This window comes from Phocoena sinus, chromosome 10 (genome assembly GCF_008692025.1).
Source record: "Phocoena sinus isolate mPhoSin1 chromosome 10, mPhoSin1.pri, whole genome shotgun sequence".
Taxonomy (NCBI): domain Eukaryota; kingdom Metazoa; phylum Chordata; class Mammalia; order Artiodactyla; family Phocoenidae; genus Phocoena; species Phocoena sinus.
Window position 1 is genome coordinate 36,490,514 of NC_045772.1, and position 25,689 is coordinate 36,516,202.

A 25,689-nucleotide genomic window follows, 5' to 3' on the forward strand; every position below is an offset into this window, starting at 1 on the left:
TCTCTCCCCTGCCCTCCTATGAGTTTTGTTGCTTTATGTTTTTGTGCGTTGGCTGCCTGAGTTAATAAAAGCTCTGGTTTACTGAGACAGACTCAGTGTGATAAATGTGCCACAGTTACTGGCTAAGAAAACAGGTGGGCCAGGGAAACAAGGAAAAGGACGCCCAGTAGATCAATCTGGACTGCTCACTTTGAGGCTGGAAGGCCCTGGATCTGTCCCTAAGATCCAGGGACATGGATGAGGCCAAGAATTTGCCCTGAATTGGACAGGTGGCTTGAAAGGTGTCCAGTGCAAAGGAGAGTAGAAGAACAGCAGGCCAGAGCTCTGTGCTCACCTGAAAAGGAGGTCAGGAAGGTTGGCATTGCTTTATTGCATTTATTTCTACCCCGACTCTTTCCAGAAGGGTTATGAAACTGATGGAGTTATGAAGACTGTCAGATGGGGAATAGGAATTAGCGGGGAGCGAGGAGGAGAAGAGAGGAGACTGGGGAGGAGTTGAAGAGACCAGAGAGAGCAGAGGAGTGGGGGAAGGGGCACGGATGGGGAAACAACCCAATCCCATTATAAGTTTAAGTAATACATAGATTCAATAGAGATCGAGTGTGCTTCATCAAGAATGAGACGTTCATGCTAAGACTTGAAACAATCTGAGTTTCATCACCTAAAGATGAAGAGAAAGACATAACTAAATGAGGGGTACAACCTAATCAAAGACAGAGGTAAGCAGCCTCACTTTGTTCTGGGATATTGTGTAACCTGAGACAAAGCAGCTGTAAGGAAAGAGATGAGGCAGACAGAGGACTCAAATGCAGACAGCGAAGTCACTACAGAAAGGAACATGCCTCTGAGACTAAGTTAAGGCAGGTGGTAATAATAATGGAGAGAGGTGGTCAAAGAGGTTATATCCTCTTCCTAAGAAGAGCTCAGAGTCTTCTCACTGTGCTCCACACCATCTCTAAGGGCTTTGTGGAGGTATTCACTTACAGATGCACCCACGAAGGCACAGAGGAGTCAATGGCAGAGTACACGAACGTACCTTTGGGAACAATTGTTTTAATTAAGCAGAGGCAAGAATGCAAACAAGAATCTCCCAAGTGCATTCGGTCACTAAATCAAATAGCTAAGAATGGAAAAACAGTCTCTGTCTCTGTCTCTTTCCTCCCCACCCTTTCTTTCCCTGTTCCCAATTACTTGTAACTTATAATCTTCTTTCTTCTTATAAGCAATTATTCCCTTTCTCTCTGGTCCTGTCTGCACGTTGACAGGTAAGGATTTATTATTTTTCTTAATTCATAGGTTTTTATTCTGTCTCCTCTTCCCCTAATTTCTGTCCCTTATTTATATATCTTATTCAAAAATTCTTCTATACAGTTCATTCATTCCAGGACATTAGTATGGTTTCCACTATAATCTTAAAAGAATAAATGGCCATTATTACAATTTACTGAGCATTTATTACATGCTAGTTATTTTATGAAATTGCAAGTGAATCCTCACAACTTGAGGCAGTAGCAATCATCTCCAGATTAAGAAACTGAGCAGCAGAGAGACTAGTGGAAGGTGGAACATGCTCAAGGAGATAATCAGCAGTAGGGCTGGGGGTGCCTCCAAAATCCATGATCTGCCGTCCGAAATCCAGTGCATTTTCTGTGCCCTAATCCAAAACTTAATTCAGTTCTCGTCATCTTGCTTTTAGAGTCCTATACAAAATCTTCAAAAGAATATATGTAAATTGTTGCTATGGTCTGAATGTCTATGCCTTCCTCCCATTCATATGCTGAAATCCTAACCCACAAAGTGATGGTATGTGGAAGTGGGGCCTTTGAGAGGTGCTTAGCTCGTGAGGGTGGGACCCTCATGAATGGGATCAGTGCCCACATAAAAGAGACCTCGGAGAGCTCCCTTTTCCTTTCCACCACAGGAGAACACAGAGAGAAGATGGCTGTAAATGAGGAAGCGGGCCTCACCAGCACCAAATCGACCTGAGCATGATCTTGGGCCTTTCAGCCTCTAGAACTGTGAGGAATAAATTTCTGTTGTTCGTAAGTCATGTAGTTTATGGTATTTTGTTATAGCGGCCCTAGTGGACTAAGACAAGAACTTAACTGTACCTTTTTCTTAGCAAAACAAGATTTGGTCACAAATGATTTAAACAAGGTAGATTCTATTCCCATGCAAAAAATGGAAGCAGAGATAAGAAAAGGAAAGAGTAAAACCAACTGAAAGCCAGTCTATCCTCCCTTAGTCATTCTTTTATTGAACAAAATATTGACTGACCACCTTCTTTGTGTGAGGTATTGTGTTCAGTGCTGGAGAAGGGCCACCTGGTTATCTTCAAGATTCTCTGGTTTTGAGCCTCAGGTTCCTCACTTTTTAAACAAGGATAACCTCACTGTGTTATCAGAAGGAATAAACAAGGCAGCATGAATAAAACTGCCCAGGGTGGGGGTTGGTGCCTTGCCTCCTGTCTTTTCACTCCCCTCTACTTAAGCTCCTTCCCTCCATCTGCCCCGGTCAGGCTCTTTCCCTGTCTTGATGACCTCAAGCTGCCCTTCCTTCCTGAGGCTTTCAAGCACATGACTATGAGAGCTCCGTGGGTTTCTCCACCAGCAGTCCTCCAAAATCTCAGCATTCTGGATCTGTGTCACATTTGAAGACCCACCAGGCTCATATTTCCTAAGAGTGAAACTGTGAAAGCACCAGGCAAACCATAAAAATATCACGGCCTGGAGATCAGACAAGGTTCAAATCCTTGCTCTTCCAAGTTACTATGCATAAGGGCCTTCGATATGTCACTTACACTCTTGATACCTTAAATCTTGCATCTGTAAAACAGGGATAATGTTACCTTGATCTAACAGGGTTAGATTACTGGAGTGACAAACTGTGCATAAAAGCACCCAGCACTGGGTCAGAAATGTAACTGTTTGACACTGAGATTCCATAATAAGAGTACTAGCATTAATGGATACATATGTGCCTGGCATGACACTAAGCACTTTCCTTTATGTAAATTCTGAAAACTCTGGAGTCAGGCCATGCCATATTACTTGAATTGATTTAATCATTCTAGTACTGTGAAGCATCTTATAATCCTTGTATATTTTATAACAATAGTATTCATTTCTTTTTTGAAATAAAATAAATATAATAAAACGGTGGGTGCTATGGTCTAAATCTTAACTCCCAAGGTGAGGGTATTAGTAGGTAGGGCCTTTGGATGGTGATTAGGTCACGAGGGCTCTAAGATTTGTGTTCTCATAAAAGAGGCCTCAGAGAGCTCCCTCATTTCTTCCACCATGCAAGTATGCAAGGGGAAATCTGCAACCCAGAAGAGGGCCCTCACCGGAACATGCTGGCACCCTGATCTCAGAATTCCAGCTTCCAGAACTGTGAGAAATAAATTTCTGTTGTTTATAAGCCACTCAGTCTATGGTATTTTGTTACAGCAGCCTGAATGGACTAAGACAGTGAGTCAGACCTATGTCATTTTGGAATCTCAGAAGTATGGTATTATGAGCATCTTCCATATGGGGAAATGGGAGCGCGGAGAGGTAAAGACATCTGCTTACAGCTGTACTACTAACAAGTGGCCATTTGTATGACAATGGTGCCAGGCTGCGTGATGCCTGATTGCTATCACCATAATGAGTTGGTTTTTATTTTTTTAATTCATTTTTATTATTACTATTTTTGCGGTACGCAGGCCTCTCACTGTTGTGGCCTCTCCCGTTGCGGAGCACAGGCTCCGGACGCGCAGGCTCACCGGCCATGGCTCACGGGCCCAGCCGCTCCGCAGCATGTGGGATCTTCCCGGACCGGGGCACGAGCCCGTGTCCCCTGCATCGGCAGGCGGACTCTCAACCACTGCGCCACCAGGGAAGCCCTGAGTTGGTTTTTAAATGTGCTTTATGAAAAATGCTTACAAGGCTCAAGTATACACTGCATAGGGGTTATAGATTGATATACTATGTACTTAATATATTAAGAGTTTTAGTTGTACTGTGAAAACTAAAATTTTATATAAAGTGTTTATATTTTAAGTAGTATTTTACACTATACTTTCTATAAAAGGTTATTGGAAATGAAATTTAAAAGGCCAATAAGTGGTAGATTCAAAGTAATATTATATGTACACAAAATTCTTACTTATTCTCCTTCCTCAAAAGAAAATTCAGATAGAACCAAGAATGGAATAGTCATCGTAAATGCTCGAATTCCATTAAGACTTCTCCCTCTTATTTTCAAGTCTTTTATGGCTTCAGAATAAAAAGGTAAAAAACAACAGAAGAACAAAGACCACCTCATCATTCACTGAAGCTTGGACCTGAAATGAGTTGTCCATGTTTGACAAGATAAATAGAAATAGTCTTCTACCTCTAAATGTCCCGAATGATAATAAAAGGTGAGTGATTCCCAACTTTCAGTGTATTTGATACATATTGTATCATCCACCAATAAAGCATCCATGGATGTAAAATATCTGTGTCCATCTCTTACACTGACATAGAGTTGATGACAGTGCAACACAGCAGTCAGCATTCTGGTTCAAATGCTGCCTCTATACTAAGTGGCATTGAAATCTTAGATAATCTACCCTACAGCTTGATGACCTCACCTTCCTCATTGTAAAATGGAGACAGGTAACGTCATCACCTGGCTTTTGTGGGGATCAAATGCGAATTTCTCAGGACACAAAAGCACTTAGTAAATGTTTGTACTGTTATTATATTTGATGAATTCATCATGGAAATACAGTATTTAATAGAGAATTCAGACAAGATGCCTTGCTCTACTTTTTATTCCTTTCTCACTTAATTTTTATCTGAAGTTTTACATGTTGAGTCTGTTACATAATTTTTGGATAATTATTTGGTTACTATAATTTTCCTATCTTTTCTACAGACTATCTGAGCAATAGATTAAGATGCTTGTACTTTCAAATTTTGCTAAAGAATTTAGTCCTTCCAAAACTAATATGCTCATTAAAGAAAACATAAAATAGAAAACATTAAGCCTGTCCCCCCCCCCAAAAAAATTGACTGTAAAAGCCCAAAAGGCTAAAATATCCATTGTTAACACTGTTTACTTGTTTTACTTTGCTTTTTTAATGATATAGCTGTTTTGTATAATTTAATCATTCTTCATGTACCATAACATAGATAGTTGCCTCTGTTATTGTTATTCTTTATAAATTTAACCTAGGGTTTATAATATTTCCTCAAAAGGGGATAACCATAACCATAATTTATTTAATTATTTTCCTTTTTGGGGCATTTAGATGCTTTTTAAATTTTTGCCTCTAATAAATAGCAATGCTACTATCTTTGCTGGTAAACATAGAAAAACATTATATTTTCTTAAGATATATTACCAAGAGAAGAATTACTGAGAATAAGTGCTAGAGCAGCTAAAAAGAATTCATTGAATTCTTTACTTGAATTTGAATTTCTTTGATTTCTAATGAAATTGTATGTTTACCTATCTTTTTTTTTTTTTTTTTTTTTTGCGGTACGCGGGCCTCTCACTGCCGCGGCCTCTCCCGCCGCGGAGCAACAGGCTCCGGACGCGCAGGCTCAGCGGCCATGGCTCACGGGCCCAGCCGCTCCGCGGCATGTGGGATCCTCCCACACCGGGGCACGAACCCGCGTCCCCTGCATCGGCAGGCGGACTCCCAACCACTGCGCCACCAGGGAAGCCCTACCTATCTTTTAAAAGCTATTATATTTCTTCTTTTGAGAATTGTTTGTTCATAACCCTTGGTCTTTGTATTCGATTTTCCTCATAGTTTTATAGAGTTTCTCATGTCTTAAGTAGCCTGATCTTTTAGCTTTTACTTTTAAGGAAATTATTTCCTATCACTTTACTATTTGTCCTTTAACTACATCCCTTTTTTGAAACAAATTAATCATTTAATTTTCCCTTCATTTTTGGCTTGTAAGCTTAGCTAATCCCTTCCCTATTTCTTCCCATTTTACTCATGGGAAAGTTTTAACTCTAAACGTCTCTGGAAAGTATCTCATATAAAATACACACAGGTAGGAAGATTAAATTAAATTACTAAACGCATTGTTATAAGAGGGAATTTAAAAATAAAAAATCCTAGGCAAAAAGTGAAATAGTTTGGAACAACATTTAGAAAAATCCAATTCTAATTATACACCTGTAAATTGCCTGTACTGTCCTTGGAGCAGTAAAAGCACACAAAGCACTGATATTTTAGCAAAATGTTTTCGTCCTAAGCATTGAATATAACTGGAATCTCAATGTAATTTTTGCAAAGGCCAAAAATATATTTTCATTTTTAATCAAGGAAATACCACTATTTAGGTCATTATTTAATTTTTAAAATTACTCTTACAATTTCTGAAGTGATTAAAAATGAAATGTTACAACCAACCTCAGTTCACTGCCATATTCTATTTTAATTACAAACAATAAAAACCATAGGTCTCTCACCAATTCAACCCATTACATAGTTTTCAAGCTGCTTCTTTTAGTGTTCACTGATGAAAAGTCAAACCCAATATTTTAACAATTTTCTCCAGTAACTACTTTTTAAAATGAAATTTAATATATATAAACCATGCTGGAGAAAAACAGACTACAACATTAACAGAAAGTTCTGGACTTAAAAAGTTGAAAGAGCTGGATTTTCAAGTTCTTCTCCCACTACAGACATATGTTGAAAATTTCTGATCTGGAGAGTCACTTGAAAATTCTGAACTTCTATTATCTTAGTCAAATGTATTGGGATCCATTCCTACCTCACAGGGGTTAGATAATGACCAAAGAAGATCAGGGTCTGAAAACACTGGGTTAGACCATAAATTGTTTGATAAATGTAGTAAGAAGTTTTCAGGATTCTAATCTTGTTGATAGTAATGCCCCTAAAAAATAATAAAGATAATTATAGTTTTAAAAAGTCCACACTTCTCTGTGGGCCCAAGATGAAAAATGATCAGTTCTCATAATTTGGATTTCCTCAATTTGGATGTACATTCTATGTATCTTCTCTTAGCATCTAACTATGGTCCTAGTTCTGTCCTTGAACTATTCCCCAGACACATGCCGTGCCTTCTGCCTCAAGCATTTTCTCTGCTTTAATGTTCTTTATTGCATCCCCTCAGTTCTACACTTTTGTTTGGAGAACTCCTACTCATCATTTAAATAAAGCTTACATGCACCAGGCACGGCTCTCCTGCACCCCAGGCACCCGGGTCAAGGCCCCTTAGTTGATACTGTGTCTCCTTTTAAAAACTAATTGTAATTAAATCATTATTTTTATAATTTGTGCCTCCCTCTTCAGTTTGCAGTCTACACTGGAGCCTGTCTTGTTCCCTGTGGAACTGAGCAGAATCCTGTGGCTCCCCACCCCAATTCCCACCCAAGTACAAAGGTCCCTCCATGTCCCCTGACTTTTGTTTGTAGAAAAGCTGAAGTTTCCCAAGCCTCCCTGAGTCACAAAAGAGCAGACTCAAGTAGTTAATGATAAGGACAAGAGCATCACAGAATCTTTCAGTGTCTGATGCACATTCCTGAGTTTTTTTACAGATACTGTAATTACTACCAGAGGGGAAAAAGCTAACTGCATGATGACCAGATTGTAGCCATGACACAAGCTGCTCCATCTTGAGCAGTACTGAATCTACTGGTAGCACAATTCCAAGAACTGGCCTCAAGTGAATGGGATTAACACTGTTGCTCATAATAATCTATATCTTTGTCGGCACCAAAATAATTGTAGCTTGCTGTGTCCATATGTGTAAGCAGGCAACTAAAATTGTCAGCAAAGAGATGCTACAGAGCCATGTCAACATCTTCTACTCTGAGAATATGGTGCCCTGTGTCAGCATGAAGAAGCTATAGAAGATGGACCTTCATCCCTAATCCCACAGAAATGGAATGATGTCTGACAAATGGGGATTTGTAAGAGCTCTTCTGCCCCTTTCTTTTTTTTTTTTTTTTTTTTTTTTTTAAACATCTTTATTGGGGTATAATTGCTTTACAATGGTGTGTTAGTTTCTGCTTTACAACAAAGTGAATCAGCTATACATATACATATGTTCCCATATGTCTTCCCTCTTGCGTCTCCCTCCCTCCCACTCTCCCCATCCCACCCTTCCAGGCTGTCACAAAGCACCGAGCTAATATCCCTGTGCCTTGCGGCTGCTTCCCCCCAGCTATCTACCTTACTACGTTTGTTAGTGTGTATATGTCCATGACTCTCTCTCGCCCTGTCAAAACTCACCCTTCCCCCTCCCCATATCCTTAAGTCCGTTCTCCAGTAGGTCTGCGTCTTTATTCCTATCTTACCCCTAGGTTCTTCATGACATTTTTTTCCCTTAAATTCCATATATATGTGTTAGCATACGGTATTTGTCTTTTTCTTTCTGACTTACTTCACTCTGTATGACAGATTCTAGGTCTATCCATCTCATTACAAATAGCTCAATTTCATTTCTTTTTAAGGCTGAGTAATATTCCATTGTGTATATGTGCCACATCTTCTTTATCCATTCATCCGATGATGGGCGCTTAGGTTGTTTCCATGTCCTGGCTATTGTAAATAGAGCTGCAATGAACATTTTGGTACATGACTCTCTTTGAATTTTGGTTTTCTCAGGGTATATGCCAAGTAGTGGGATTGCTGGGTCATATGGTAATTCTATTTGTAGTTTTTTAAGGAACCTCCATACTGTTCTCCACAGTGGCTGAACCAATTCACATTCCCACCAGCAGTGCAAGAGTGTCCCCTTTTCTCCACACCCTCTCCAGCATTTATTGTTTCTTGATTTTTTGATGATGGCCATTCTGACTGGTGTGAGATGATATCTCATTGTAGTTTTGATTTGCATTTCTCTAATGATTAATGATGTTGAGCATTCTTTCATGTGTTTGTTGGCATTCTGTATATCTTCTTTGGAGAAATGTCTATTTAGGTCTTCTGCCCATTTTTGGATGGGGTTGTTTGTTTTTTTGTTATTGAGCTGCATGAGCTGCTTGTAAATTTTGGAGATTAATCCTTTGTCAGTTGCTTCATTTGCAAATGTTTTCTCCCATTCTGAGGGTTGTCTTTTGGTCTTGGTTATGGTTTCCTTTGCTGTGCAAAAGCTTTGAAGTTTCATTAGGTCCCATTTGTTTATTTTTGTTTTTATTTCCATTACTCTAGGAGGTGGGTCAGAAAGGATCTTGCTGTGATTTATGTCATAGAGTGTTCTTCCTATGTTTTCTTCTAAGAGTTTGATAGTTTCTGGCCTTACATTTAGGTCTTTAATCCATTTTGAGCTTATTTTTGTGTATGGTGTTAGGGAGTGATCTAATCTCATACTTTTACATGTACCTGTCCAGTTTTCCCAGCACCATTTATTGAAGAGGCTGTCCTTTCTCCACTGTACATTCCTGCCTCCTTTATCAAAGATAAGGTGTCCATATGTGCGTGGGTTTATCTCTGGGCTTTCTATCCTGTTCCACTGATCTGTCTTTCTGTTTTTGTGCCAGTACCATACTGTCTTGATTACTGTTGCTTTGTAATATAGTCTGAAGTCAGGGAGCCTTATTCCTCCAGCTCCTTTTTTCGTTCTAAAGATTGCTTTGGCTATTCGGGGTCTTTTGTGTTTCCATACAAATTGCGAAATTTTTTGTTCTAGTTCTGTGAAAAATGCCAGTGGTAGTTTGATAGGGATTGCATTGAATCTGTAGATTGCTTTGTCTGCCCCTTTCTTGTTTGTCTATTTCTGTTCCCCTTAAACCTTAATTATAGAAATGAGATCACTAGGTAACATTTAACCTAACTCCTGACTTATGCTCTACTGAACGTGCACAATACCTTGCCTAACCTGTTGATTCTTTCTCTAAATTAAAAGAAGTAGGAATGAACAATTAAGTAGTTAAAGAATGACTAGCTTTCCACCCCCAGCAGCTCCCTTAGCGATCCTGCAGGCAGTCCACATGGGCAAGATAACATCTGAAGAAAGATCATGAGGGGTCAGCCAGCCTGCCTAAAATGGAAAAACGATGCAGAGCTTGACCTCCTGTCTTGATGATTCACTGAGATTTTTACCTTTGAAAACTGGCATGGCTGAGCAGAATCTTCAGAGTTAGTTTTGGGACATGAGTCCACCTTCTCCCCAGATTGCCGGCCTTCTGATTAAATCAACTCTTCCTTTCTACCAATACTTGCCTCTTGAGTATTGGCTTTTGAGCAGCGAGCAGCTGGACCTGAGTTTGGTACACTTACATCTAGTATAGTGCTTGCTAAATATTGAACTGGAGGAAGAAGATCGGGACTTGTCACTATTGTTGGAAATGAACATCACCCAGAGAGAGGATCAATAATGAAGAAAAAGACAATAAAGTCTTTGCTCTTAGAAACTATGGTTAAGAGGTAGATGGGAAAAGAAGAACCGTCCAACATCTACATAAAAGAGTACTTCTTCTCATTACCATTTGTCACAACCTGTTCTCTTTTAACATTTTATGCTTTGGTGCTTAATATCTAATGACTTTCCATCTGCCCCAGATTTAAGCATAGTAGGTACCTTATAACAAATATGTATTGGTTTTAGTTGTTTCAGTCTATATCAAATTTACTACTATGCATATAAAGAAACGATTTATAATATATTCTTTCTGAAAAAATGTTTTTTCCAGTAATTCTTTAAAAAACAAACGAAGGGGCTTCCCTGGTGGCGCAGTGGTTGAGAGTTCGCCTGCCGATGCAGGGGACGCGGGTTTGTGCCCCGGTCCGGGATGACCCCACATGCCGCGGAGCGGCTGGGCCCGTGAGCCATGGCTGCTGAGCCTGCGCGTCCGGAGCCTGTGCTCCACAACGGGAGAGGCCGCAACAGTGCGAGGCCCGCGTACCGCAAAAAACAAAAAAACAAAACAACAACAACAAAAAATAAACAAAGGAAGACAAAGAGACAAGGAGGGACTTGTCTTGACTTTCATTCTTTTGGCAGAAGCTTTCTACTGGAGCCAAAAGGAAATTCATGGAGAAGCCCTTGAATAACAGGCCCACATGAAACATCAGGGCACCAAATGTTCACCTTTGACATTTATAAATTAAATTCTGTAAAGACTAGACATGATTTGTTTTTTATGGACATGGGAGTACACTGTAAGCTTGATGAGATATGAATACAACATTATACTATTACGGATAAAATAGTTTGAAACCTATTTTTTATACATTCCTTAAAATTTCTGATGAAAGACCAGTGAGAAATTAAGTATATATTAGACACAACATGAAATATGAGTTGGAAAACATTATGGAAGCCCACATCAACCCTTTCACTTTAGAGATGGGGAATCTTAATCCCAGAGACCATAGGTACCACAGAGGCCTACATTTAACAAACTTATTAAACCAGTTTTAAAAACCTGCCTCGCTTTCTTTCTTGCAAGGCAACATGAAGGAAAAAAGGCAATCTCTAATGCAATCCCTTCTCCCAAGACATAAAACTAGTGGATTCAAAACAAAAATAACTAGTAGTACTTTTAAATACTGCCTTCTAATTGCCATTGCAGCCAGTATAAATTCCTGTAATTTCCTGTCTATTCCCAACTGAATGGCATATTCCAAGTCACTTGTATCATTAACAAGCAAATGAAAAGCACACCATCACCCAGCAGAGTGAATTTCCCATAGAACAAAACTCACTGACCCTGGCATTTTCACTGGCATTTGCAAAAACATGAAAAAAAAAAAAGACTCAAAACAACATTTACCATTTCATTTACATTACATAAACATTCATTTAACATTAACATTTCATTTAAACATTTATCTTTAAGCTGAAGAAGTGTTACTATTCATTCAATCCATGGGCATAAATACCCTAAGAATATCCATAACCAGTAAGTTGGAGAAGAACTGATATAAAAATCATAGTATGCATCTTCTTGGACAAAGAGTAAAACAAATTCTAACGGAACAAACTTTCAGTCAGTTTTGGAACCTCCAACCAATTCTAAAATTAAGAATATATCGAGCTCAACATTTATTGTACATTACTGTGACGTGGCAATATGCTAGATATTGATGGTGCAAAAATGGAAAATAGGTCCTCCCTATTAATTACCTTAGAATTTTCTAAGGAAGGTAAGTGTATAATTTCAATTTAAATATTTGCATTCCCACAACACTCCCCGGCCTAAGCCACCACCATTTTCTTGCCTGTGAGACAGCAATAGGGGTCCCCTCGCTCTACTCTGACCTTTCTCTCATCTTGTCTTGCCACATGGTCCCTTCCATTGCTCTTAAAATAAAACGCAAACTTCTTAGCTTGGTTACAAAGGCCTCTGGGCTCTAGCCCTGCCTCCTCTCCAAGCTCATCTCCTCCCACTTTCCCATCAGGTTTAATATGCTCCAGTCACATTAGCCTCTTTCTTTGCTGTGAACACAAGCTTGTTCTTGCCTGCGGCCTTTGAACTTTCTGTTGCTTTTGTCTGAAATGCTCTTACCTGGCTCTTCAAAGAGTTGGCATAAGCTAAGATTTCATATATCACCTCTTCAAAGATGCTTAAGCTGACTATTTGGTTTCAAGAAGTACCCTACTGCCCACCACATCACCTTCTAAAAATGACATCATCCTATTTATTGCCTACATAGCACAGACTCACTTTCTGAAAAGACAACAGTGCTTTGCATCTTATACATATTAAAATTAATAAAAACGCTTCCTTAAGAATTTTAAGCTAAGTCATGATTTATATGAATCTGACATTCTAAAACTGCACAGAAGGGCTGACTGATCAACAATATCTATCTACCTACCCAGCCACCTATCTACCTACTTGTCTGTCTATCTACAGTGTTGTGAAAGAAATGGAATATATATTACAGAAGAAAAAGCAATGATGGTTATCAAGGGACCCAAAATTTAGTTACTTACAGCTAACTTGGGCAAATCAACTTCATCTCTCCTGGTTTCAATCTACTTATTTGTACAACAGGGGTTATATTAGATAATTTTAAAAGTACTTTTCAGTTCTAAATTTTAGTCATTTGAAGCAGACTTTTTCCAAATAAAAATCATTAATATTCCTTTAAATGTACATTTTTAAATAACCTGAGGACAGTGAGGTAGGAATATGAGGCCCTCAGCTATGGGCTTCCTGTCTATTTGTAGGTTATTTTGCCTTAACTACTACTTTTTGATGCCTCATCTTCAGTCCTTCCCATTTCCTATTCCAGAGTGGGGAAAAAAAAATTGAAACTATTTCATAAAAATATAGTGAATTATGAACTCATTCCTCCCTTGGAAAATAAATGTACTTCTAATAATAGGTATATGCCAAAAAATTAAAATAGCACCGAGTACTAAGAAAAATCAGTTTTACGCATGCATCTACAGAACATCTATCACTGTTTTCCAAATAACATACAAAATAAAGAATTTGTTTCACTTTCTGTTAAAACTAAATCCCAAAATTTCTCGTTGGAGTAATAGTCCCTATTACTACCACTGGAAAAAAAATTATTTTCAGGAGAATACTGTAATATAAAAAACAATAATAAATAAAAAGACAGAAGTGGGTAAAGATAGACAAGTCAGAATAATAAATAAGGGGGCTAACTCTTAAAATTAATAAATAGTGACTTTTTTCAGCGGCATTTCAGATGAAGCAATGATGAAGTTTAAAGGAATTGAATGTGAAAAATCTAAAGCATATAATAAAATTATGGGAAACAAGCTTAGAAGATGCAGTAGGTAGGATTAGTTTGAGGTACAGAAAATGCAAGCAGCAAGACAGGATAAAAAAAAATCCTATTTCATAAAATGACAAGAGGTCCTTTAGCACTCATAGAAAATAATCAGGGAATTACTTTAGCTCAGTAGGGGCACCCAAAATAATATGCATGAGAAAATCCTAATTTAAAATATTTCATATAAGAAAATCTGAAGAAGTAAACTAAATTCTGCAGCAAACTTAAATTATTTGACTACTATTTTAACATGGTAATAAAACTGCACTGTGAAACAAAATCAGGAGTGGTGATGCAATAAGTTGTGTGAAATTACATGCTGTGCTATGCTGGAAAGATAAAGTATCACAACCCTAGGTTTATAAACATATACACACAATATAAACAAATGGACCGGTGGTTGGTTAAGTGTATCCTCCATTTTCCACACTCATAGCCTGTCAACTGATCTATTTTTACTAGTTGGGAAATGGAAGAAGAAATTTAATATTATACAAGCATATTAGCTTTATTTTCCCAAGATTTTTCATTTTCATCCATCTTTAAGTTTACTACTTGATAAAACAAACACATCAAAGACAACCGTGGTCAAAAATTTGTTTTTATTTTCCAAGGGATCAGCAAAAGTGAATGCTTTTAGGCTCCTTGAAAGCCAGTTCAAATGAAAATATGGTAGAAATCAGCACATCTTACCCGACACCAAACCAGCTATATACTTAGCCTCACTGAACACATGACTCACTACTAATGACAGCATGGAGTGTGACAGAGTTGTTATGTAACTTCATTCCAGACTGATTAAGATAAACCGAGTGAGAGACACATCCTTTACAGCCTTTACAGTTTTTATCCTTGACCCCAATCTCAGGCATTTAGAGAACAGGCTGGGGTAACTCCATATCTTCCAGAAAGCAAGACCCTGAGGCCAAAATGTAAGCCTCTAAGACTTCAAAATGATACATTCAGTGAGCAATACATTAACATTTAGAATGAAAAGAGAGCTAATATTTTAATTATATACCACGCATCAGGCAAGGAGCAAGATGATTTTCTGACGAGACCTCATTTAAACTCCAAACTGAACTTGAAAAAAAAAAAAAAAAACAAAACCCACAACTGTGAAAATACCTTGCCCCACTGAAGTCCTATGAAAATTACTAAAAGTAACCATAAGGCATAGCCCTTGTTAACGTGACTGCTTTGAACAAGAAGGCAAGACTATAGCATGAGGCTACATCTACAACAGCAAAGTCAATGTCCTCTCAAAATGTTCTTTGCCAGCACAACCTAAATCTCGTATCAACATTCATTGTAAACGTGGGGGACATGGGAAAAAAAACTATCAACCACTCACCATAATGCATGTAACAGTTTCCTTTGGTGGGGTCCAGCTCAATAGCCTTCAAGAAGAATTTTTCAGCCTCACTCTTACGACCCTTGAAAAACAGAGAAAATGGATGATTCAGCAGCGGATCATGAGGGATTCTTCACCTCCTGGGCCCAAAGGAAGTAGACTAATGTCTACTTAGTAATCATCATCAAAAAACAGTGCTTTGTTTTTATCTAAACGAGGATGATCAAAGAGAATATGTTGAGAGAGAAGACTGAGGTCAGAATCCTGGGAAACATCAAGATTAGAAGAGACAGTGAGAGTGAGTTCATTAAAGACGTCAAAGAGAAGAGACCAGGAGAGCAAGAGAAAAAAGGGAAAAAATGGTTTCACGGAAACCAAAAGGATAAGAGAGTTTTCAGGAATGGTGGGAAACATATTTTCATTTTCTATTTTATTTTCTCCCTTTGATCTGTTTCTCTTCATTCATTCATTCATTCTTCCTTATAAGGAATGATGACTATTTTAGCTTTGAGATGGTTTTGTCTTAATGTTCACTTTATTTCTTTATTTTTTTTTTAATGTTCACTTTATACAGGAAGAAATTAAGTCACAATTTGTTGACTCTCAAGCAACTACTGCTTATCCTTGCTGCTGTCATTCAGGACTACAATACTGCTAAATCAGGATTTAATCTAAAGCTAGATCTTCTCCCTAGCTACAGCTTTAAGTAAACATTACCGTAATTCTCAGAAAAAAAATAAGCAAAAAGTAGGGGCAAAGGCTTATATGCAACAAACTGATTTTTCATGAAATAATATCATAATCCAGGCAGATTCTAAAACTAGACATTCTTTGCTGTGCTATAGCTTCTGCACCAAAATTGACTCCAGAGTAACAAAAAGGGGTGACTCAAGGTAGGAGAACAACCCAAAGAAGACCTTTCCTAAAACAGTTCTGTCTTGTCCTGCAAGGTTAAAATGAAGATCTATGTTAACTGGGTGGAAGCAAGGCACAGGGTGGTATTCAGAAACTGTGGGTCTAGAGTAAAGAGAAACAATCTTATCTGTCTGTTCCTTCTAATTTAAACGCTATCTACCACATAAACTTCAGGTGATGTTTTTCTTTCCCCTTCACATATATTTTTTTAAATCACTTTTAAGGAGATAATTCTTCCAAAGATAGAGGTGTATGGTTAAGCTAATATACTACATTTCATGCAACTTTGACTCATTTCTCCATGACTTCTCCTTTCTATTCGTTCATTTAAAAAATTCATTCTGTTGCCCTCTTTCATTTTACTAATGCTACTCTAGTCAATAGCTCCTCTTTAATTCACAAGGCTTGTCAAATTTCCAATAATTAAAAATCAAAAATCTCTTGCGATATTTCTCACCGCACTTTAAGTTCAAAGGAAAGCACAGGCAAAATACTTGCTACACATTTCACACGTTGTTGAAGTTAGTAAGAATTAGCAAGACTCTTACCCAGTTAGGATTCTCTAAATGATCATGCAGTTAAGAGCACAGATGCCAGGAGGCCGAGCAGCTCTCACACTTATGTAGCTATGTGAACCTTGGAGAATAATTTCATCTCCTAGTTATAATTTTCTCTGTTACAAAAAAGAGGGCAGGTGGAGAACAGAGGATTTTTAGGGCAATGAAACTATTCTGCATGATACTGTAATGGCAGATACATGTCATTATACATTTTTCAAAACCCATAGAATATACAACACAAAGAGTGAACCCTTATGTAAACTATGGCCTTTAATTAATAATAATGTGTCAGTATTGGCTTATTAATTGTAACATGTACAACATGAGCTCAAGTTGATACAACCAGAGAAGCTGTAATAGGAGGGTGGGAGAGTATATGCCATTTCTGTACCTTCTGCTCAGTATCTTTTTTGTAAACCTAAAACTGCTCTAAAAATAAAGTCTATTATTTTTTAATGAGGATAATAAAATCTATTTCATAAGATTACTGAATTATCTGAAAGGACACACATGAAGTAGCTATTACAGTACATAGGCATATTCTGAGTTTATAATAAATGTTAACTATTATTTATATGTATATATATACATATATATGTGTGTATATATATATATATATATATATATATATATATACACATATATAGTATGCAATAGAATGCAGAGTTCTGAATGACAAAGAGTGTGTTTTATTATATACACAGCCTCAAAACACATGGTTAGCCTTTAAATCACCACTGGAAAATAATGTACAAAGAACTTGCAGAAGATGATAAAAGAAAGATGCAAAATGAAAACTATCATTGGTAAAGAGTCTGCACAAATGTTATATGCAAAAATATAAAAGGGTCTATGAACTTACTTCCACTTAAGTTTTAAGGACAGAAGAGAAGAAAAGTGGCTCATTTGTCAATGTCTCAGTAAACAGCGTAGTAAAATTCTTATGTGTAGTCCACTGGCAAAGCAATAGTATATAGCTTTAAAAAATAGATCAGGGCTTCCCTGGTGGCGCAGTGGTTGAGAGTCCGCTTGCCGATGCAGGGGACACGGGTTCGGCCCCGGTCCGGGAAGATCCCACATGCCGCGGAGCGGCTGGGCCCGTGAGCCATGGCCACTGAGCCTGCGCGTCTGGAGCCTGTGCTCCGCAACGGGAGAGGCCGCAACAGTGAGAGGCCCGCGTACCGCAAAAAAAAAAAGAAAAAAAAAAAAAAAAAATCACAACTCCAAGGCCAGTAGTTTCAGGTTACTCAAATGAACCAGGTTATTAAAGACAATGAGTCCCACCACCTCCTAGATACAAAACAAATACATCAAAGGCCAGAACATTCTTTATTTTGGGGAAGTATCAAACCATCATGCAAAGACCCATTTTTCTACTTTGACCACTATTTGGTCAAGTGCCAAATTATGAGGAAAATAAAATTCTCAGGACACTATATAAAATTAATTCAAGAAGATGCATAAGCCAACCAAACACACACATCACTGGGTCCTAGGAAGGGTGGTAAGGAGGTCACACTATGTTTAATCAGGTTTACTCTTTTTACTATTATTGTTATAGAGGGGTAGGTAGCAGTTAAGAAAGTGGAGAAGAAGAAAAACATCATGTCTCAGCAGGTTTTTCCTGGAGTCTTTTAGATTAAGTCAGCGTTTTCTACAAGCAAGCATTATGGAGTAGCCTCTGGTTATATGAACTTCTCACATCAAGCATTGTTATTCATTTTGTATATTGGTTGGGATGTTTGGACACAAGTGGTGGTTGAGAAAACCAAGAAAAAGGGACTGTGGTCAGCTGTGACAAGTAAGGGAAATGTGAGTGGAGAGGCTCGGTTTCCACTGCTAGGTCTATGACTTATTTGCGTGTTCACTTGTTTTTGTAGGGTAAAAAACTTGTATCGGATGCCTTGCGCTGTTCTAAGTACTGGGGATATAACCATATAACTGAACAACACAGACTGCTCACTTGCAAGTGCTACTTGCAGGAGGCACATAGCAAACGAATAACCCAATAAGCAAGGGGATCAGTCATAAGAGCACTGAGGGCTAACGATGAATTTCTCCAATTCTCATTGAGAGAACCGGGCCAGAGCCAGACTAGCCTGTTTGAATCTTGCTGCCTCTACTTATTTAGCTGTGCGACTCTGTCTCTTTTTCTTCATTTGGAAAAATGAACATAATACCAACTTTGAGGGGTTGCTGAAATCATAAGTCAAAGGGAAATAACTAGCTTCGGACCTGGCATAGAGAGCTCTGACATTCTTTGATTTTTCTTCCATCTATCTCCTCAAAAAAATTTTATTCTTTCCACCTTGAATGCCACTGTCTGGCTCCCAACTACCAAAATTCAAAAATCCTTTGCAGAATTTTATGTCATGGTAGAAACTAAATTTCACGATTTTCCTATAAAATGTCTCTCATTCGCAATACTTCCCCCTCCCCCAATAAAAGGCTCTTCCGGCTCACATCTTTTTTCTTAATTTTTTTTTTTAAAATAAATTTATTTATTTATTTTTGGGTCTTCGTGGCTGCATGCAGGCCTTCTTTAGTTGTGCTGAGGGGGGCTACTCTGTTGCAGTGCAGGGGCTTCTCATTGCGGTGGCTTCTCTTGTTGAGGAGCACTGGCTCTAGGTACCCAGGCTTCAGTAGTTGTGGCACACAGGCTCAGTAGTTGTGGCTCGTGGGCTCTAGAGTGCAGGCTCAGTAGCTGTGGCACACGGGCTTAGTTGCTCCGCAGCGTGTGGGATCTTCCTGGACCAGGGCTCGAACCTGTGTCCCCTGCATTGGCAGGTGGATTCTTAACCTCTGCACCACCAGGGAAGCCTCCGGCTCACATCTTGAATGCTACAATAGATTTCGGATTTCCTGACTCACTGAACTTCATTTTACCAGCTTAATAATACTTAAACAGAACTGTTTTCATGTTATGCCATTGCTCAAAAGTATTTTAATAGCACCCTGTTTCCACTCATTTTATTTACTAATAACCAGTCTAATTTTCAAAATATTTCACAATCTAGTTCAAATCTTCTCGGATAAATTCCTGTACCTTATCAGGCCAATTTCCTTATGTACCTTAACTGTAGCTCCTATGTTCTTCCTTAATTATTTCTTCTGGTCTGTAATGTTATTCTTTCTTTTCATTCATTCATATATATTTTATGCTTCAAGCCTTGGTTGAAATCCCACTTTTTTATAAAGCCCTCTGTGATGGCTCCACCTCCCAGTAATTTCCCTTTTCTTTTAATTGTGCTTATATGATTATTATTTTTTTAATTAATTAATTTATTTAATTTTGGGTGTGTTGGGTCTTCATTTCTGTGCGAGGGCTTTCTCTAGTTGCGGCTAGTGGGGGCCACTCTTCATCGCGGTGCGCGGGCCTCTCACTGTCGCGGCCTCTCTTGTTGCAGAGCACAGGGTCCAGATGCACAGGCTCAGTAATTGTGGCTCACGGGCCTAGTCGCTCCACGGCATGTGGGATCCTCCCAGACCAGGGCTCGAACCCGTGTCCCCTGCATTGGCAGGCAGACTCTCAACCACTGCGCCACCAGGGAAGCCCTATATGATTATTCTTTTTAGAGTCATTACTATCACACTGGAGTCACACAGCTTGAACCCTAAAATACCAGACCAAGGGCTTTCATTATAAACTAAGGTGGTTGGCAAGTAGAATTTCAAATTTGCAAACTGTAATTCTCGGAAAGTATTTACAGTTTGTATATAACAATTTGGTGTATTCACGCAGGAGTCAGTTAAAATAGCAAAAACCCAGTATGTGGAAGCAAAGAGCAACTGACAGTGGAAAAGATTAGAAAGTCAATATCAAACAGACCTACAGGAATACTTGGCAAATACTTTAGAAATTTTACCATCAGAACTTTGAACAATTCTAGATTAGACATTCTCTGCAGTTAGCATATTAGTGCTGATATGAAGGATTAACTGGTTGGATCTGAAGCAGCATCGATGACTATGGGATGAAGGGAAAGAGCTAGAAAGATGAGAAAAGAGGAGAACTGAATGGAACCAGTGCAGAGACATATTCCCGGCAAGGGCTGCATGAGTAACTAGGGGGTTAGGGATTTGAGATTATCAGTAAACTTATCCTTATATTTGTATAATATTTGTAGCACTCTACTGAATATTAAAAACAGATTCAAGATTAATATCATTTAAACTCATGAAAAAAAGCATCCTCAATCAGGACTAGGCTTGGTCAGGTCCTCTTCCGACTGGCAGCAATAAAACATACACATGTAAGATAAATATTCAGTAAAGTTCAGATAGCCTGTTCCACAGCATAAGATTAGTTTTCAGCACATTTATTTTGTTTTCTAATTAAACTGGATGCTACTGTCCCTGTTCAGAAAGAGGTGCCCACCTGAGCGGGTATACAAGGAAAACAGTTTCTCTTCTGAGGGCTGATCAACGTTTTTTCCAACTACAAAGTGAAGAAATATAAAAATAGGTACTTATATATTTATACACACACACACACACACACACACACACACACACACACACACACACACCCCAAACCTGGAGCTCCTACTTAAGGAAGCACTCGGGAATATTAAACATGAGAAAATGTTATACTATTAATGGCTTCAGCTTGAATTGTCTTATTTTTAAAAGTTAACCATATACCAAGTTTTGTACTTATTTTTGGTAACAAATCACTCATTATATCTACCGCCCTACAAACAGTGTGTTTCGATGCCACAGCTCAGAACTGCTATTTTATTGAATAACCTAAAAACTTCAAGACTTTGCATTGTTGCATTGCATTATAAATATATAATATAATTAGTGCGTTAATCTTGTCCTCTAAACTAGATTACTCCCATAAGACTTTACTTTTTCATCTATAGCCATCCAAGTGTTCTATAAATATAATTACCAGTCAACAAATGAACAGGCTACCACTGCTTTCTTGTATACAATTTAATAGCATATAGTTACTCCTTAGTTATTTAGTTCACATGGTAACATGTTTTCAGTAAACTACAGAGCTATGAATAAAGCAGTGATTTCTACACTTTACTTCTGGAAACTGTCACATGAACCAAGGTCTATAAAACTATAAAAAGTGTTCCTCAGAAGTAGCCTGATTCTCAACCAAATATTTATATCCTAATAAGGGACCACCTGTGTCTTCAGCATTGGTGGCAACACCAGTTAGAATAATATAAAGAACAAACCAGAGGATTTCCCTCAGGTGGCCCTACTCATATTTAGAGGCTGCTGTAAGTTTAGTGTAAAGAGTCTCCTTCTGCAATTATGTATCCAGCAGTCACTCCCATACATTTAGTATCTACTTTGGGGGAAAGTCTGACAATGGTGAATGTCAGTCATTTTTCACAACCAATGAAAATCCCATCTTCATTTCACATTCAAGAATGTATCTACACAGATAAGAAACCAGAAAGGGAAGCAGCCAATAAAGTGGGTCCAAAGCTTATATGTAGTTTGGTAAATGTGTTGTTTACAGCTGCATTATAGTTTAATGAGTACAAAAGGAAAAGCAATCTCATAGCCTTGAAAAATTAATTTGTGAAGGCCACCATTTACAAATAGAGGAAGTGTTGTTTCATGGTCTATCTTAACGTCACAGTGTTTGTACGCAAAGTGTCTTCAGGATAAAAAAGGTTTTCCTCATCACAAGAAAAACATCATTAAAAAAAATCTAACAGTTGAACTAATTCTTACTAATCAAGATGATTTACATCAAACCATTTAGTTCTAAAGTCCCTCCAAGTCATTATATATAATCAGCCAGAGATAGCCTTAGAGGCAAAGTGAAGGGACACGGGCAGTGGTAACTTTCATGATGAAATACTTTATCTCCATACTACTAAAATGTTTCCCATCAAATTATCAGGGGCCTAAAACTTGACCATGACATTCTTTTTTTAGGGACAGAATAGCATTTCTTCTGGAAAGCTTTGAAATATAACAGAATAAGGCTACCATAAACAAAAATGAATGTGGCTAAGTAGCTTACTGATAATAGTTTGTGTTTCTCCTCCCTGAAATGTCCCTCAAGTTTCACTTTCTATAAATGTCAGGCCTTTTCCTGATCTCTTTTCCTAAACGTCCCAAAGCAGAAGCTGCCTGAAAGATACCTGGAGTGTACTGCCATAAGCCTAAGCTCACGGAAAAGGCATGTCAAATGACATTGAGGGCAGCTAGTGGTGACAGGGAGTGCCCTCTCAGTGTCCAGGGGCTGCATCCAGAGTAGGTTTTGAGACCTCGGCAGGGAGGCATGGCTCTGGGGTACACCTAGAGCAAGGCTGGACCCCAGAACCGCAACTCCCAACCTGAGCAAAGCTTCTCTGAAACCCGTCCTGGGTCCTACTGCAGAGCCATCGGACTCCAAGGTGAAGAAATCTGCTCAGACCAAGCTGCCCAGGGCAGCCTCCTTCCCAGCTTTTTGAACACTATTAAGCCTCCCAGATTTAGGTGAACTTTGGGAAGGGGAGGAGGCCACAACACTGGCTGAAATGAAATGGCAGACCAAGTGGGATGAAAGACTGCAGTAGACTGAATTTCCCTCAAAGAAGTTAAAGTGGATCATCTGCATGCAGCTGGGGCTCTGGCTCGAATGTCAGACATGTTCCATGAGCAATAGGCACAAATAAGCAGTTGGCAAATACCAAAAAATAATGTTCGATATCCCTGTAAAAACATATTAAACTTACTCAATATTCAGTTTACCTAAAATGTAAATTAATACATTGAGAGGTTATTAATCACCTATCAGTGAAGTTGCCCCAATATTATAGAGCTCAGTATTCCTGAGGGTTCATAAAAACCAGCACTCAGCTAACACATAGCTAAAATATAGTAAAAGATAATAAGATCTTCCTGGGAGCAATTTGATATTCATCAAAGCTCTTAAGTCATAGGTATATCTTGGCCAAACAGTTCAATCTCTAGGCATTTGTCCTAAGGAAATATCTGTAAATACCGAGAGGTAGCTATTTATTTTCACTGCAGTATTGTTTATACAAATTCAGTGTCTATCAGCATAGACTTGGTTAACCAAATGTCATTTCAATGAAATATTATGTATCTACTAAAATGATTTTGTAGAAATTATTGAAACTACAAGAGATTTCCATGATCTGTTGCTAAATGAAATAAGCAGGTTGTAAGTTTCTGTTTCTGTCCTAATTGCATTTAAAAAAGGAAAAGAACATTTTTAAAAGGAGGCTAGCACTACCTGTATCACTGGTTCATTTTACTGTAGGATTTCAAAGGTGAATGAGAGGGTTGGTCCTTTGGTATTTCAAGACTGACAGGGAGGGAAATACACTTCTAGATTAGACTGTTAAAAAATAGTGCTGTGTTAGTGTCAAACTAAGTGTCCTGAGAACACAGAACAACTTAGTCCACTGAAAAGGGAAAGAGAATGCTGCAGAGATGTGACTTTCACTCCACAGAAATGGATTAAGCTCCTGCTATGTAACAGGCTGTATTCCAGATCCTGGTAATCAAGACGAAGTTCCTGCCCTTTCGCAGTTCACATTCTGGTGGTGAAATGATAGTTCACACACGAACAGGTGACACTGTCTAAAGCAGTTGGTACAAAAAAAAAAAAAAAAAAACACAGGCTAAGGGAAGAGAGGAACACACACTGGGGTGGGATGGTGTCTGATAAAGTGGCCAAGAAAGACCTCTGGTAACACTGGAGAAGTGACCTAAGTAAAGGGAGCGAGGGAACCATGCAAAGATCTGGCATGTCTGGAATTTTAGGGACTAACAAGAAAACCAATATGGCGACAGGGCAGTAAATGCCGCAAAGAATCACAGGAGATGAGTGTGAGAGACAGAAGCGACCAGACTGTGTAGAGCAAAGTAGGCACTGTGAGGAGTTTGGAATTAATTTTTCTTTTTTGGTAGTAAAAAAAAAAATCACAGTTTCAACATCGGATGCCACATGTTGCTTTGACTCATATCACTTCCTTGGTGTTAACCAGCAAAGCATCAAACAGCCTCTGGGAACTGCACAATATATGGAACACTTACTTCATCAATGTATGTCATCCTTGCGTGGGGGTCATGCTAATCCTCTCTGTGTCATTTCAGTTTTAGTGTACGTGCTGCTGAGGCAAGCCCTGTAATTTCTTTTGACTAGGAAGGAACACGACAGAGGATTTTAAATAGAGGTACAACATGATCTCACATATTTTTACAAAAATACTGGCGATCTTGGCTGGAAAACTGACTGTAGGGGGCACAGAAAACAGGGAGACCACGTAGGAGGTTGTTAATACTCCATGGCTAAGACTAGGGTGAAAGAAGTGGAAACAGTGAGATGTGGTTAGGTTCGGAATATCTCGCAGATAGGTGACTGATGGATTGGGTATGTTCTGTTTGATTGAAATGCTAGGGCAGGAGAGTATGGAGGACTAATTTAGAAAGACTGGCCAGAAAGGAGGTCACAGACCAAGCCTTGGCAAGAACACCAGATATCTAGCACCTTCCCTGAGAAGAAAGTAAAAGAAAATTTGGAAGAATGCCAAGAGGAAAGCAAAAAAAAGGGCAAAAACAAAAAACTCTTCTATTTCAATCATGTTTTCAATAAAAGAGAAGAAAAAGATTTTAAATAACTATTTAAAATAAGTAGCTTGCTTTCCATAAATATTTAAAATATTTGATTAATAAAAATTAAATTCTATGTTGCCTTCTACACAGCTTTGACATTAGGAGTTAAAAGTTAGATTTTAAGGTATAAATACAAATAGCTAATTTCTGAAACATTATGAAGCTAATTTCTGAGAAATGAAGGTGTTTAACTTATCCAGATTTCTTGTTAGATAACAAGTTTTTACTTCCTTTCTACATCTGTTCACTTGTATATTTTCCCTTCAAGCTTAAAGAGGTCATCCCCACACACTGTAATAACATCTCAGTGGAAAGTAATTAATTTGATAGGCTACAACCACATCTTAAGCTCCATCTGGGCAAATTGCTTAGGCTGTTACATTGCACTGCTGTACTAAAGTCAAAGTCAAGTTAAAGCCAACATCTTACCACAACTCTTCTCCATCCATAATATCAATTTATGAGAAGAGAATTCAGATATTTTATTGAAATGTCTAAGGAAGTTGCGGTGAAGTAAGTAGAAATTTTGTTTGGAT

At 38.4% G+C, this 25,689-nt stretch overlaps 1 protein-coding gene and 1 non-coding gene across 10 annotated transcripts in view; both read right to left on the reverse strand.

Moving 5' to 3' along the window:
• The window catches only part of TMTC2 (transmembrane O-mannosyltransferase targeting cadherins 2), an 847,045-nt gene that overhangs the window by 518,198 nt on the left and 303,158 nt on the right, over positions 1–25,689 (reverse strand). For all 9 annotated transcript variants that reach the window (XR_004351770.1, XR_004351769.1, XR_004351771.1 and 6 more), the window contains one exon: positions 15,072–15,153. Coding sequence is in view for 6 of the 9 variants with exons in the window: in XM_032645685.1 (XP_032501576.1) it covers positions 15,072–15,153 (82 nt within the window). In the remaining 3 variants the exon portion in view is untranslated. The remainder of the gene's footprint in view (positions 1–15,071; positions 15,154–25,689) is intronic.
• On the reverse strand, positions 24,556–24,664 carry LOC116761383. Its single transcript, XR_004351958.1, has one exon. It is a non-coding gene; the product is annotated as a U6 spliceosomal RNA (small nuclear RNA).